This window comes from Lathamus discolor, chromosome 2 (genome assembly GCF_037157495.1).
Source record: "Lathamus discolor isolate bLatDis1 chromosome 2, bLatDis1.hap1, whole genome shotgun sequence".
In the NCBI taxonomy this organism is placed as follows: domain Eukaryota; kingdom Metazoa; phylum Chordata; class Aves; order Psittaciformes; family Psittacidae; genus Lathamus; species Lathamus discolor.
The window spans coordinates 44835381-44850138 of record NC_088885.1 but is presented as its reverse complement, the minus strand read 5'-3'; the positions used below and the strand labels follow the sequence as shown (position 1 = coordinate 44850138).

Below are 14758 nucleotides of genomic sequence, written 5' to 3'. Positions count from 1 at the left end.
TCACAGCGCGCTTGCGCGGTGCAACCCCTGTGGTAACGGTGACGGGGGCGGGCCTGGGAGCTGCAGCGGGTGACGTCATCCCCCCTGTCCCGCCGTCCGCGCCGCCTCTGCCCGGCGAAAGAGGGCCGGGACTTGCCGGCTTGCAGGCGCCGCCATGGCTGCCATGTTGGGGAGGAAGTGAGAGCGGGAGGCGGCGGCGGTGGCCAGGAAGCAGGCCTTCCATTTTTCCTCCTGCTTCGGCGGACGCAGGCTTCCCGGGAACGGCGGTTTGTGAGAGCCCCGGAGCGGGCGGTGTAGAGGCGGCAGCGGGTGGTGGCGGAGTTGAGCGCCCCGGAGGCGGCGTTGGCCTAAGATGGCGGACCCGGCGGAGTGTAACATCAAAGTGATGTGTCGCTTCAGGCCCCTCAACGAGTCCGAAGTGACCCGTGGCGACAAGTACATCGCCAAGTTTCAGGGCGAAGACACCGTCGTCATCGCGGTGAGGGGCCGCCCCGGACGGGAAAGGCGGGGGAAACGCCGGGGGAGGGGGTGTCAGGGGTCGGCGGGGTCAGATACTGCGGGGATGGGTGCGGTGTGAGGAGAGAGGGCAGGGCTGAGGCTATCGGGAGCCCCCGCGGGCGGGGACGCCGCGGGAAGAGGGGTGGCCTTTTTAGAGGGGGCTGAGGGGGAAGGGAAGGAAAGGAGGGCAGGCAGAGGTGGGGATGAGGCCAGCCAGCCTGGATGGGGCAAAGAGCAGAGAGCTGGTGGGGGCAGAGGTCCCCGGGCAACAGGCGTTGGGTTGTGGGGGCACGTCAGAAGCACCAGATCAGGAAACCTCTGACAAAGGCTCTAGCGGAAGGCTTGCGACTTGCGGCGAAGCGTGAGGTTTCGGTGCCGAGCCCGAGCCACAGGGCACGTTTCAGTGTGCCCGCAGAAGACGCGTGAATTGCGAGGTGGAGAGTAGCAGCGGAGTCCTGCAGTGTGTCACCTGGCTGAGCTGTCTCTGATGTTGGCGGTGATGGGTTTGACCGCCTAAATACGGGCTCAAAATGCCTGCGCTGGGGCTACCATCGAAGTAATTGTCTACAGAGAGTTTTTTGGGACGAAACCGCAGAACTGTACTGCAGGCTTCGGTTCAATGGTGCTTGTGATCTGTAAATCAGTCTTCGGCTAATAACTTTGTTTTCAGTCAGAATAAACAATCAGTTTGGCTTATTACATGTTTGTAAATGTATTTTAACCGAAGTCACCTTGCAAAGTATGAGGCCTATTACAAAACAATCTGGATGTTACAGGGATAAGATAATCCTTTCCTTTTTGTTCAGTGTTTCATATTTAGCTACAAAGTGGAGCTGGAATATAAAATTGCAGTAGTTTATTGCCTGGTCTAGTCTGTATTGTGCAAGCACACTTCTTCCCAGTGTTTGTTTTATTCTTGCTGACTTCTAATTTGTGTTTTAATGTAAATACTTTTCTTTCTGGAGTCAGTGGTGGCTCTGCATTGCTGAAAGTAACTTAGATGTCAGTTATACATCTTCAAATTTTGTTTTTTATATTGTTTCTTGAGGCTACCAGTAAGAGCTTTTTCACACAGTATCTGAAGTTGAGGTGATTAAATAAAATACTTTTTTTTTAGTGTGACTTACTAAATAGTAGTACTCCAGCCTGTAATTCAGCTGACTTTGTCAATAAAATATGGAATTCCATTAGTCTGGAGCTGCAAGAACGATAGCATGCTTGTGAAATGAGCTAATTTGGGTTTATTTCATCTGGCAAGTGAGTATCTTGGAGTACACCTCTTCTTTCTGAGGCTGTACAGGTAAGCTCCTCAGAGTAAGTAACCAATTCTGGAACATGGAAAATTTAACCAGAACAAATGTGCTCACTTCCATCAGTGAATACCCATTCATTATGACGCTGCATATTCTGTTTAAAATACACAGTTAAGTTTAGAAACTTGATGTGTTTTTGCTTTTTAAAAAGAAATTTTTCACATAATCTTTCATTAATTCTAGTTAAAAAAAAGCCTTACATTGTTTAAATACTCGTTAAATACACTTAAAAATATCTAAAATGTAAATTGGGCTGAGGTGGTGCCATGTCTGAATATGACAGTCTGATGGCACCTCCTGTGGGATTATGGAGGGCTTGGGGTTAATATTTAGTGTTACAACTGTACTTTGGTGTTTTTTGCATTGGTAAAAATGACAACAAAAAGTCCTTCAGTGTTCCTAGGTCCAGGACTTGCTGTGTCTGGCTTTGGGAAAAATGGCCCCAGAAATTATATTGGGTAGCAGTGGCAGTAATTGTGTTCTGTTTCACAAAATCTTAAGAAAGGATTGATGTTCTGTGATCTTTGTTTTTATAACCATAGGTATATGACCAGATCGATGTTCTCGGTGTTATGATTTGATTCTCTAAAACTGTTGAGACAATTACTTTAATTTGATTGTTGGGGTTTTTTTGTTGTTGGCTTTGGGTTTGGGGTGGGTTTTTTTCCATTTTTATGTTTAGCAAGCTGAGTTTTTACAAAGTTGTGGACCTTCCAACCTGAAGATGTAGCCGGCCACCTCATGTGTTTGTGTGCATGTGTCTGTGTTGTAGAATTGTCCGAGGGAGGATAGAAGCAGAAACAGCCTGTCTCATGAAACAGTTTCTAAAAACATTCCCCAATAAGCTGTGTGTTTGGTTTCTTTCAGGTTTTTGATTTCTGCCTTTATTGCTGCATGTCATTCTGACTGCCTGTTGAACAGTAATTGAGGCACTTTTTTTTATAGCTGCTTTCCTCAGCTGCCTGCAAGGCTCACACCCTCTCTGTGTGCCTGGATCTGTGCTGAAACAGTGAAGGCGTCTTTAATAATACTTGGGAGTTGCCTGTAATGGTAGATATGTGAAAACTGGGAGAGGGTGGAAGCAAGGCTTATACCAGACTGCAGATTTGACTCTTCTGTGGAGGAGGGTGGGAAGGGAAGTCAATGACTGTAACCAAACCCTGCTTCTTCCTTGACTCCCCTGTCATCTCTAAGCTGTCTATCCTCCCTTCTTTTCCTGTCTCCTGTGTAGGAGGAGTCACTGGCATGATTGTCTTTCTGGACAAGTGAGTCCTTTTGATTTGTGTTAGAGAAAATACTTGTTTTGATTGTAGCTAGTGTGGAACAGCAGTTTGAGGGGATGTATAGTGCTGGTCTGTTTTAAAGAGCAGACTCTGAAAATGTATTGTACTTCCTCAGGACAAAACTTTTTTAACTTGTAAAGAGCTTTTAAATTATTAATTAATGGTAGCTTCTTTCCAGTTTAATATTTATTTCCTTTTCCCTAATGGTTCTTTCTGTCAAATAAAAATAAGGGGTTTACTAAAACAGATAATAGGATGACTTGTTATGAGTACATGGATTTTATGTTAAACATTATAAATGTACCTGTTTACAAAAATGAGTAGCAATTTGCTCATCGGTTTCAGGCTTTTGCAAAAGATGAAACGGGGAAGAATAGAAAGCTTATAATATATATATGTCCTTTATTTTTCCAGATATAAACCTGCTCGTAATTGAGTGGCTTTATAATTCTGCATAACATCTCTATACTTCTTTCTTAAAGACATTCCTATACCTAGTCTTCCTCATCTTAAAACTGTCCAAAAGATGAGGTAGATTACTGAATACAGTGGCACTCAAGGACTCCGGGCTGAAGCCTCAACTCTGAACAGTACTATCGAATGACTGAAATGGTGAGGTATTACGGCCATTCACACAAATTGGTAGTATTCCGCTGTTGTCCAAATCTTTCTAGTAGTTATCATAGTATATTCCTTAGCTCTATGGCTTTGAAGAGAAAATCGTGGCTACCTATTTCTATTTTCATATTGGTTTAGAGATTGGTTTTTTTGTTTGTTTTTTCTTTGTATGTAGGTGTAACCCCTGTGATCCTGGAAGTAACTTGAGACATTTAGCTTTCTTTTTCATCACCTTTTAAATTAGTATTTGATAGTAAATGAATGCAAGGTTGAAGTCACATTAGAGTCAGGTTAATGAAGATCACTTGTTAATGCAACTTTTGGCAGCAGGATATTGAAAAGGAAAACCTAATTCAAGTGTGTTGCTGAGAGACAGGCTGTGCTGGACTGTATGAATGCAAGAAGCAAGGTGCACTCTTAAAACAGCTTTAGGTATTATTTGCTAGTGAAGAAAAGCACTTTTTAAAATCAGAAACACAAGGGAAAATGCTTCATGGCTACAGTGGGACTTTAAACATGCATCAGAAATTGCAGTCTGTAGCTGAAACAATAGTCTTAATTCAGTGTTACTCTAATTTATATTATTTTACTTCATCCCATGATATGATAGGTAATAGGGACATTTTACAGGTGATACTGATAAAATGATTTTAAAGAAAGCAGCTATTCTAGTTTACAGTAATGCGTAAAGGGAAAACTGTACTCCTTGACTGCTGCACCCCTTGCTTAGAAGCGCCTCGATCATATTTGGCTTTTGTCTAAAATTCAATGACATTTTTTATGCCAGAAGTGCTTGCTTTTCTCTTTAGAAGAAATTCAGTAAGTAAGTAAATATTGGCTGAAACTCTTGTTCCAAAATTCCTCTCTTGTTTTGATGCTGGAAATGGAGTTTCTAGACACATTTTTTTGTTTGTTTTTTTATAAAATTGCAGGGTTTCTGTAACAGTAAATAACTGCTGTAAAAGTTGATACAGGAGTTGTAGTATTTGCACAGAAAAATATGACAGAGCTGCATTCTGCATTGGCTACAGTTTTGTGTGTGTAGAGATATGACAAGAAGAAAATCTGTTTTCATTATCCTAAAAATAAAATACTAATTTGGAAGAGTGCCTTTTCACTCACTCATGGTGTTGGAATCCATTAGGTGTGTCAAAGCAGCAATACCTTAGCTTACTAATAGGAAGAACTGAGTCAAGTATTTGACGTAATACTTTCCAGAGATTTTTTGGTGTGCAGTTTTTCTTTTAACATATTTCATGCTAATAGGAAGAATGCTCTTTAACAAAGATGCAGAACTTTAGAGAAAGATAAGCTCATTACTTACTACTTCAACCTCTCACCAGGAATAAGCTAACTTGGGTGGTGTAACACTGTTTTAACTGTCCATTCTAGCAATAAATAGCAAAGAGCATCTGGGTATGTTGTGGCAGGAAAACACACTACTGATTTTTCAAGTAAATTTTCATTACTGCCTTTGCTGCAGATACTAATGCATAAAAAAATAAGGGGAATGTAGGTAATGATAGAGATAACCAATTCTGTCATTTATGGAAACTTATAACAGTAAAATAAATAATTTCTGTGGAAATAACTTTAAGTGTTTCTTGGACTTCTGAGGTAGGATTTCAGTCTAGTTTTCATCACGGATTTTTGTGCAGAGATCCTTGAAGGTACTGTACAAAACCTAACTTTCACGAAGAAACTCATGCATGTTCCAGTTCTTGTATAATTTAGATGAATTGAGCATCCTTTTATATAAGGATAACTGGTAACTAGTATTCAAGTTCACTGCGGCACTGTGTTCTTGAACTTAAACACTTGATTAAGATTCAGTTTTGACTACTGAGAAATCATGTTGGCAGATGCCCTTTTTTGAGGGCTGTGAGAGTGATTGTAGTTTTTGCTGTGGGATCATATCCCTTCAGTACAAGCAAGTGTAGGAGCTGAAACTGTCTTGCAGTTGGTTACTGGCTACTCAAGGAGTGAATGTAAATGTGGAATTTTCTCTGTTTAGAGAGAGGAAGACAGGTTCTGCTTGTTCATTTGGTATTTTGTGTTGTTTATGTCATGTGTGTTAAATTGTCATTAAGATTTGAGCAATGCAGTAAACTTCTGGAGTGTCTTAGAGCAGCATCATGGTAGTGACACTTGCTACCACCGTCATAAACACTGTGTGGTAATGTTACTTGGACCTTTTGTGTTTTCAGTTCATAGTATCTGATTGTTTACTACTTGGGGAAGAAAAGGCATCTGGTATAGAAAAAATACCTGATGCTATAATCTTTCTTGATTAATCTCTTAAAGGTAATGAAGAGGCTTTCTAGGGCTGGGTAATCTGTAATACTGTTTTAGCTTTGTTTACAGCAGAAAGTAGACTGTAAAAAGAAGTGGTAAGACTTAGATGTTGTATGTCAGATGTGAAAGATGTGAAACCATGCTGAGTGGAAGTAACCTGTATTCTTAAAACATAATTATCTTGGAACCTGCTTGGCTAAACCTACTGATTCAGAGATGGTGGAGCAGGGACATGCCTCTAATGTGGGTTTTCATAGGTGTGATAAATGAACTGTGACCTGGGATGGGAGGGAGATACATAATTGGGTTTTTGAGTGCTTTGAAATTGTATTGTGGCTTCATCTAGGAAGGTATAATAAAAAGGGCATGTAAACAAATATTCTACTTTCCACCTGCAAGGGATGGGGAAGTGACAACTGGTGTAAACATGACCCCTCTGAGCATTCATTGGCCAGAATTACTAAGTTTTGTGGGTATGTTGATAGCAATTGTTAGCTTGAGGGAAATTGGAATTTGTCATGTGCCTAGCTGCTTTCACTGTATAAATAAACAAGATCAATTAAAGGCATTACTATATGAGTGAAGGCCTTGCAGCTTGGGTTTCTGTTTTTACTAGTCCAGGGCATTCTTCATATGTGCTATTCTTTATATTAACATTTTATAAAATGGGAGAGGCTATAATTATATGGGATACTGTATTTTGGCTCTTTTCTCTCATGAAGACATTTAAATGGTGAATGGCAAGTAGATAGTCTAAAAGTATTAGTTGTTTGTGGATTATTCTCAAATTAGTAAACAATTTTCTTTTAACACAGATAAAGAAGAACAGTTCAATTTGGGCAAGCTTTGCTTGGCAGAAAAAAAAAGAAATCCCAACCCTCTAAACAGTGTTTCATATTTTGGAGGAGGAAAACTTTTTGAGAACCTGCTGCAAATACCTGCAGATTGCAGGCTGTTGCAGGTTGAGCTTACAGTTCTTTCTAAACTGCTCTACCAGAAGCTAGGCCTTAATAATTGATTTATTTATTAAGTTGGATTTTGTAGAACAAATAAAAAAAATCTGCTGCCTGGCATCAGAAATATTCTGTAGTAATATATAAGTACAAAGCAATGTATGTATCTACACATTCAAACACATACATGATGCAAAATAAATTGTGTGTTTTAATGTACTTTTCTGTTGGGAACAGCGAAGATCAGATATGTGATCTGTGAGAAATAGAGAGTGTTGTTAATACTTGCTGCATAGACTGTCAGAAGAGCGTATCCAGGAACTTTCCCTAAGTCTTCAAAAATCAATTGAATTGTAATAATTGTAATCTGAAACAGTAATTTGGAGAAGATCTAAGTCTTGCAAGTATAAACACACAGATTGCTAATGCTACAGAGATTGTTTGGTGTGACTTTGACCGCTTGCTTTTCTTGCTGCATTTTTCCAATGTGTTATGGTAAATATGATCCTCCAAAATGGCATTATTTCAGTGCATGTAAATATGCACTTGAGCATGAAACAGATCTGATTAATGTTTAGTGATACAGAAGTTTCAGTGTGTAGCATAGCTGATTGGTATTTGTGAAGTTGGAAGCTTTTTGGAACTCCAGCTGCTAGTGAGAAAGAAAATGTATAGCTAGTGTTATCTTTTCTAGAATCACCTTTTTATGTAGCATGTTTTCAGTCTTTCATTTTCTTACCTCAGGTTTACTTGAACTTATTGGTTGTCTACTAGTGTATGTGATGGCTTCAGTTCTACCTGTAGAGCATAGGAATTTGAGGTGTATTTGAAGCTAACATGAGTAATCAAGAAGGCTTGTGATTTCCCTGCTCTGAAACAAGCATTCTGACAAACTTCAGCACCTTAGGGGTAGTTTCTGCCTACTGAGTCTTGTGGTTTCTTGAGTGTATTTACACAGTGAATGCTGTAATTATTTTTTTCCAGGAGGGAGCTCATCCACATGAATTCAAGCCCTCTCAGCAGATAGATATGTGTTGAATCTAAAAAGCTTTCTTCTGTGTTACACTAGACATTATTAAAAGACAAAGGGAAGGTCAAGCTGGGGAAGGGAATGTCGTGGGTGGATGAAAGATGGAAACTATACGTGCTTCTTTGCCAGAGAGGCAGTTCCAGAATATACTTGAGGGAGGATGATAATGAATTAAATTTAGGCAAAATAGAGCACTTAACAGTTGCAGTGAGTTTAGCTGTGGTAACTGACCTAGGTCCTGTGTAAACTTTGCCTATCTGCTTGCCTGCCTACTAAATCAAGCTCTGAAAATGCTACAAAAATTTGAACTTCATAAGATGACTGTAATAATTCATATCCTAATGGATGGTCAGCTGCTTAGAACTATTCTGGCCTGCATCAAAAGGAGTGTGACCAGCAGGTCGAAGGAGGTAGTCCTGCCCCTCTGCTCTGCTTTTGTGAGACTTCATGTGGAGTATTGTGTACAGTTCTGGTGTCCTCAACATAAAAAGGATATGGAACTGTTGGAACAAGTCCAGAGGAGGGAGATGAAGGTGTTCAGGGGGCTGGAGCACCTCCTGTATGAAGATAGGCTGAAAAGGTTGGGTCTTTGCAGCCTGAAGAAGAGAAGGCTGCGTGGAAACCTCATAGCAGCCTTCCAGTATCTGAAGGGGGCCTGTGAGGATGCTGGGGAGGGACTCTTCATTAGGGGCTGTAGCAACAGGACAAGGGGCATTGGGTTAAAACTTAAACAGGGGAAGTTTAGATTAGATATAAGGAAGAAGTTTTTTACTGTGAGAGTGGTTGCCCAAGGAGGTTGTGAATGCTTCATCGCTGGCTATGTTCAAGGCTGGGTTGAACAGAGCCTTGGGTGACATGGTTTAGTGTAAGGTGCCCCTGCCCATGGTAGGGGGTTGGAACTAGATGATCTTAAGGTCCTTTTCAACCCTAACTGTTCTGTGATTCTGACTACATTATGGAAATCTCTTCTATAAAGCAAAGCTGAATCTAACGTTCCTGTCAAAAGCTATATCAGAGCATTCTCTTACAGTGTCTCCAAAATGAGTCTTCTATGAAAGGTTTCCTTCTTCCAAAGTGGCCTTTTCCTTCTGCTCATGGAGCTTTATTTTAAGCATATCATGTATGGGGAAATGGTTCTTGTGCTGACTAGAGATGGTCTGAATGTTTTTTCTTGGTTCGAGGTTTTTAACAAGTATTACCAAGATAGTCTATGTGATGTAGTATGAGCTGGTTTTAATAATTTGGGTTGACCAGAGTAAACCTGCTGCTAGAGTAGAAGAGAAGAGCAGATTCTCAGATGTACAGATTTACTAGGCACTGGCTTGCCCTGTAAATCAAGTAAATTGAAGTCATGTGGCAGAGTAGTTTTGGAGAACTATTTAGATAACACTTTGAAAGCAAATATATTTAAGACCTTACTTATAGGCAAGCACGTGAAGATTTAGGCAACACTGTATAAGCTGATTTCCTTGCTGCGGTCTTCAAGTGCTTAAAATAAAACAAAAGATCGGGTTGAGATAGTATAGGCTACTTCTGTATGAACAAACACCTTCCAGTTCTACTTTTAACGTTTAGGTTTTTTAATAGCTCTTCTGCGTTTGTTTTTTTCCAGTCCAAGCCATATATATTTGACCGAGTATTCCAGTCAAACACATCACAGGAACAAGTATACAATGATTGTGCTAAGAAGATTGTCAAAGGTAAGATGAAGAAAAAACTTTAACAATAAGGAAATGTTTCCTATTCATATGGATTTCAGTGTTGAAAACTGATATGTCTATTGTTATCCTTTACCCTCTGAATGTTTAATAAGAGTCAACATGGATCATAGCACTATAAAATTATCCTGTAGTTGAGCTGATAAATTGTGCCAGATCTTAACAACTGTTCGTTGACTGAAAAAGCAAGTTTGACAGTATTTACCTGTCATGTCTTGGTTTTTTTTTTTTTTCAGTTCTCTGCAAAAGATTGTTTAGAACAGTTTGTCAGTAACAAATCAAAATAATTCTTATGAATGAATTTTTACTTCCCTCCCCCCAAATTTGTGGGTGAAAACATTCCACTTTAGTTTGTTTGGAGGACTATAAGAGGAGAGAGATCTTTTTATATCACGTATATGCTCTAGGTCTTTTCTACACTTGTTTATTTAATACACAGTTGAGGAATGTTTTAGTATGATTTTTAGTTTCACAATTAAAAGTTTAAATGTGAATTATCATTGTGCACATCACGTTGTGCTGTTTCTCCAAACCTGAATTGGCCTAGTAACTTTAAAAAAATCAAGTCTCATCATAAGGAAGGTTATTCCACTGTATGTTGCTGTAGTAAGCTGTTAGCTTGTTTCCTGAAGATAAAATTGATTAATTTCTGGAGTTCAGTTTTAAGTTCTAACTGACACAGCTTTCAAAACAGCTTTAACACAGCCTTGTCAGAACCCCCTGAAATATCAACTATTAGTGACAAGAGAAGATGAGATAAATGTAGGAGTCTTTTGATCATTATAAAAGTGAATTACTGTGTAAAATCCATGCTGCTGCAAGTGTTTAACCCTTTAGTGAGTTAAATAGTAATCTAGGATTAGAAGTTTGTTCCTTAAAAACAAGGAGGTAACTAAGAGTCGTAATGCTGCCCCCTTTCTCCATCTTAAAATCTGATCTCTCTTTCTCTGTGCAGTGTTTCTAGGCCATGCTGCATCAAGTGGCAAATGAGCTCTGATGGTAGAAATGGATGATGGGTGTGATGGGGTGGCAAAGACTTCCTCATTTGGAGTATCTCATGGTTATATTTGGAAAACAGAATTTTTGGTTGCAGGATGTGATTCTACAGTAACTGACTCCTAAACAAATCAACCCACCAGCCCCTCACCCCTTAATCTAGAATTTTGGGTTGGCTCTTTCATAATTTGAACTATAAGCTTATGGCCAAAAGTTTGCAGCTTGAAACTTACAGCATAGCCCATTCTCTTCACAATTAGATGATGAAACTTTCCCAAAGGCAGAAAATATTACTGCGTTCTTATGTATGGTTTGTGCTTAAGAGTTATCAAAGACTGCCTGTTCAGCCTTATATTGATTTCAGTTTTGTTCCTGAATTTGAAGTCCTGATTTTTCTGGTTGAAGGAACAGAAGCTTCTTATACAGTAAGCTTCTAAAACACAGTCAATGGTGCACTAAAAGGGGTAGGGAGGAACACCCTCCTCCCTCCCAGCTTTAGCACAGAGCTCCCAAACACTGAGTGATTTAACTTGCTGAACATTTTAGGAACTGCTTACTTGCATTCTATTTCATTTTACTTTCCTTTAGAAGAAGGAAATGAACTCTAATGAAAATACTCTTTCTCTTTAGATGTACTTGAGGGATACAATGGTACAATATTTGCTTATGGGCAGACATCGTCTGGAAAGACACACACTATGGAAGTAAGAAATCTTAAAATAATTTTCCTCTTCATGTCACTGTTACCTCTTTTTTTGTCACAGTAGTCTTATCTTTCTCAAAATAAAGATGTCTGCTTGATCTCATCTTGCATTTGTAATTTTCTTTCCCTTTCCATTGCAACATTTTGATACCCACAATGGTGTGGTTTTTTGGGACTGATAATGGCAATTATTGTACTTCTTCAGCCCTAGGATAAGAAATGGACCGGTAATGTTAATAGTACATTTTCACTTTTAGTAGTTCAGGGGATTTGTGAGGCAGTTCTTTTCACCCCTGGCAAATGCTGGGGCTAAATTGGTGGTCAGGTCTTCCTTTTATAAATAAAGTAAATTGCATTGTACCTGTCAGCATTTTAAAACTAATCTATCTATTAGCTGTTTGTTTTGCCTTTGTATACTGTTTGTGATGTTGGATTCACTATGAATGTTTTATTTTTATTGTATCCTTTTCTAATAAGGGGAAGCTTCATGACCCGGATGGAATGGGTATTATTCCAAGAATAGTGCAAGATATTTTTAATTACATTTACTCTATGGATGAGAATCTTGAGTTTCATATTAAGGTAAACTTTTCCTCATTATTACTTATTTAATCTATATTGAAACTGGATGTAGTCTGTGGTTAAATGGATGTTCTATATATGTTTCAAATGCCTGTAATTTGGAAATGTGATAATATGAATTATTTCTGATGTAACTCACTTTTCTTAAAGAAGAATTATGTGAACATTTTAATTGTATTTCTGTTAAACACTGATGCTAGCTATCTTGATAATCTGTAGCAGTGCTGATAGTGTTTGAAGCTTTTAATCAGAATTTTTTCTTATTAAGGGTGTACTTTAGTTCAGCACTAAGGGCTTGAGCTAGATGTGTTATTATGTGGGAGATCGTAGTAATCGTGCTGGATCCCTGTGATCGAAAAGCAAAGCAATTTTGCTTTCTGATGCTGTATCTTTATTCCTCTTTCCACTTGCAGGTGTCATATTTTGAAATATACTTGGATAAAATAAGGGACCTTTTGGATGGTAAGCCTTTTATCGATATTGAACATAGAAAACAAATTGTTTTGGAGAGAGATATTAAAAGCAAAAAAACGTTATCATGGTATTAAGATAGGTATGCAGTATGCTAATCCATAATAAGGGTACATCAAAATGGGAAAGCATGGAGGTAATCTATATGATACTGCTAAAGCTGCAGTAGTGGTTATTTCATGTATATTAGTATATACAAGAAAGTGTTGCTAAGAAATAATGTCTGTGACTTGGATATGTACTGTGCACAGCTCATTCATTTTGCAAAGAAATCATACATACCTTAGCTTTAGAACTTCTTCTCTTCCAGTTTCAAAGACCAATCTTTCTGTTCATGAGGACAAAAATAGAGTTCCTTATGTAAAGGTGAGCATCGATCTGTTATGCTTTCATCTTGTGCTTCTCTAGCATACACCATTTACTTCTGGCTTGTTGGTGTGGTGATGTTTTCCCTTTGCTTTTTTTTAAAGGGTTGCACAGAGCGTTTTGTATGTAGTCCAGAAGAAGTTATGGATACTATAGATGAAGGAAAATCAAACCGACATGTAGCAGTTACAAGTAAGTATTATCTTTCGTCACCTTTCATGCTTTATCAGCTTGTTTCTGGTATGCCTTAAAAAAAAAAAAAAAAGACATAAAAAGGAAAGATGAGGTGCATGCAAAAAATACTTCAGTTCTTGGCAACTGAATTGACTATCGGAAATCTCTGAGATTGTGAAACTTCACAATCTTCCAGTGTCTGCTTCTTTATTCAGGAAAAGAAACAATATACAGTCATCAGGAAAATAAAAGATTTTTCTTCTCGTTTGTTTGGTTAAGGATTGAAAAGAAAAATATGATGTTCCTTTTAAGGAATGACTGAGTCTTGTGCTTCCACTTCATTGCTCCTATATAGTAAGGTTCTGAAGTGGGAACCAGACTAATGGAGGAAATAGCAGAAATTTGGATGAAAGGATATTATTCTATATTGAGTTGCATTTGTGGCATCAAAGAGCTGGTCCTTTTAGGCTTGTGAGGGAATTATCATTAAAAGCAAGAAGAAATAGGCAGATGTTCTCAGTCAGCTTAAACTGCATTTAAAGAAAGATTTTAATTCAATGTCTTGTTTATTCTGCATGTTTCACAGCAGAAGGGATAGTAGGCATTTAAATGAAAAAGGGCTGAAAGTTTATGGCCATCTAGTTCAAGTTTTAACTGGAATAGGATAAAATGTATTGTAAATCTACCAAAAATATATATATATTCTGGTATCAGAATGTGAATGTACTTTCTATTCTGATAAAGTAAATTGTGAAATACATAGTTGACAGGCTAGCAAATCTTGTCAGTGCGCTTATGTGGTATCAGTAGAAGCCCAAGGGAAACTAGATCTTTATTACTCAATTAGACGATACTGTTGGGTTTGCTGTCTCTAATTTTATTGTCATTGAGAGATTACTCTATACCACTTCATTACCTTTAGATCTCTCTCTTCACTGTGGAAAGAGACATTGTTTTAATAATACATTTTAAAATACATTCAATAATTATTTTAAAAATAATGTACAATTATTTTTGACTATTTATATGTTTTGGATTATAGATATGAATGAACACAGCTCCCGAAGTCATAGTATTTTTCTCATTAATGTAAAACAAGAGAATACTCAAACAGAACAGAAACTAAGTGGAAAGCTTTACCTTGTGGACTTGGCAGGTAGTGAAAAGGTAATTCTAAATTTTCTTTTCTGCTCTGAAAAAACTTCAGTTATTATTTACAGTCAAGTATTTTACATTAATACTGATTGTCCAGTTGTCATCCCTGATGTGTTTTAATTTTGACTTTGGAATGTGGTTTCTGAATCCTAGTCTGGGTTGGCTGTTAGATACTACCTGTTTAAATGGCTCTGCATTTCTGCAGCGAGGGTTTGTAAATAGGGAATAGGGTGGGGAAGTAGGCTAGAGTTCAGTCAATGGTATCTGTGAGAGCAAAGCGTACAGGTATCTCAGCTACCCAGGTACTGGAATAGAGTGAGTTTTATGGATGTGGAATACCTGAATTTTTTTATGTAATGGTACCAAGTTTCTGAATTTGAAATTCTGAATAACATTGTTTAAAATGACAGCTTGTTTTCCTCTGTCAGTGACCTAAAGCAAGGAAGGAAAGATGTACTATTTTGCTTATTCTTGTATCACTTATATACTGCAGTTAGCCTTTTTAAGAGCTGCTTTTTTGACATTAATTTTCATCTTTGCTTCTGGGTTTATTCTTCTTTTTGTCTCCAGTTTTTTTCAGTCCTTTCTGCTTGCTGTTGTCTT

The 14758-nt window shown here is 38.4% G+C and overlaps 1 protein-coding gene across 2 annotated transcripts in view; it reads left to right on the top strand.

Annotated features, from left to right (window-relative positions):
* Positions 1-82: 82 nt before the first annotated feature.
* Positions 83-14758, top strand: part of KIF5B (kinesin family member 5B) — a 33376-nt gene continuing 18700 nt past the window's right edge. For both annotated transcript variants that reach the window (XM_065666698.1, XM_065666697.1), the window contains exons 1-8: positions 83-478; positions 9603-9690; positions 11335-11408; positions 11885-11989; positions 12403-12451; positions 12771-12826; positions 12931-13018; positions 14043-14167. In XM_065666698.1, the coding sequence (XP_065522770.1) occupies positions 353-478; positions 9603-9690; positions 11335-11408; positions 11885-11989; positions 12403-12451; positions 12771-12826; positions 12931-13018; positions 14043-14167 (711 nt within the window). In that variant the 5' untranslated portion in view covers positions 83-352. The remainder of the gene's footprint in view (positions 479-9602; positions 9691-11334; positions 11409-11884; positions 11990-12402; positions 12452-12770; positions 12827-12930; positions 13019-14042; positions 14168-14758) is intronic.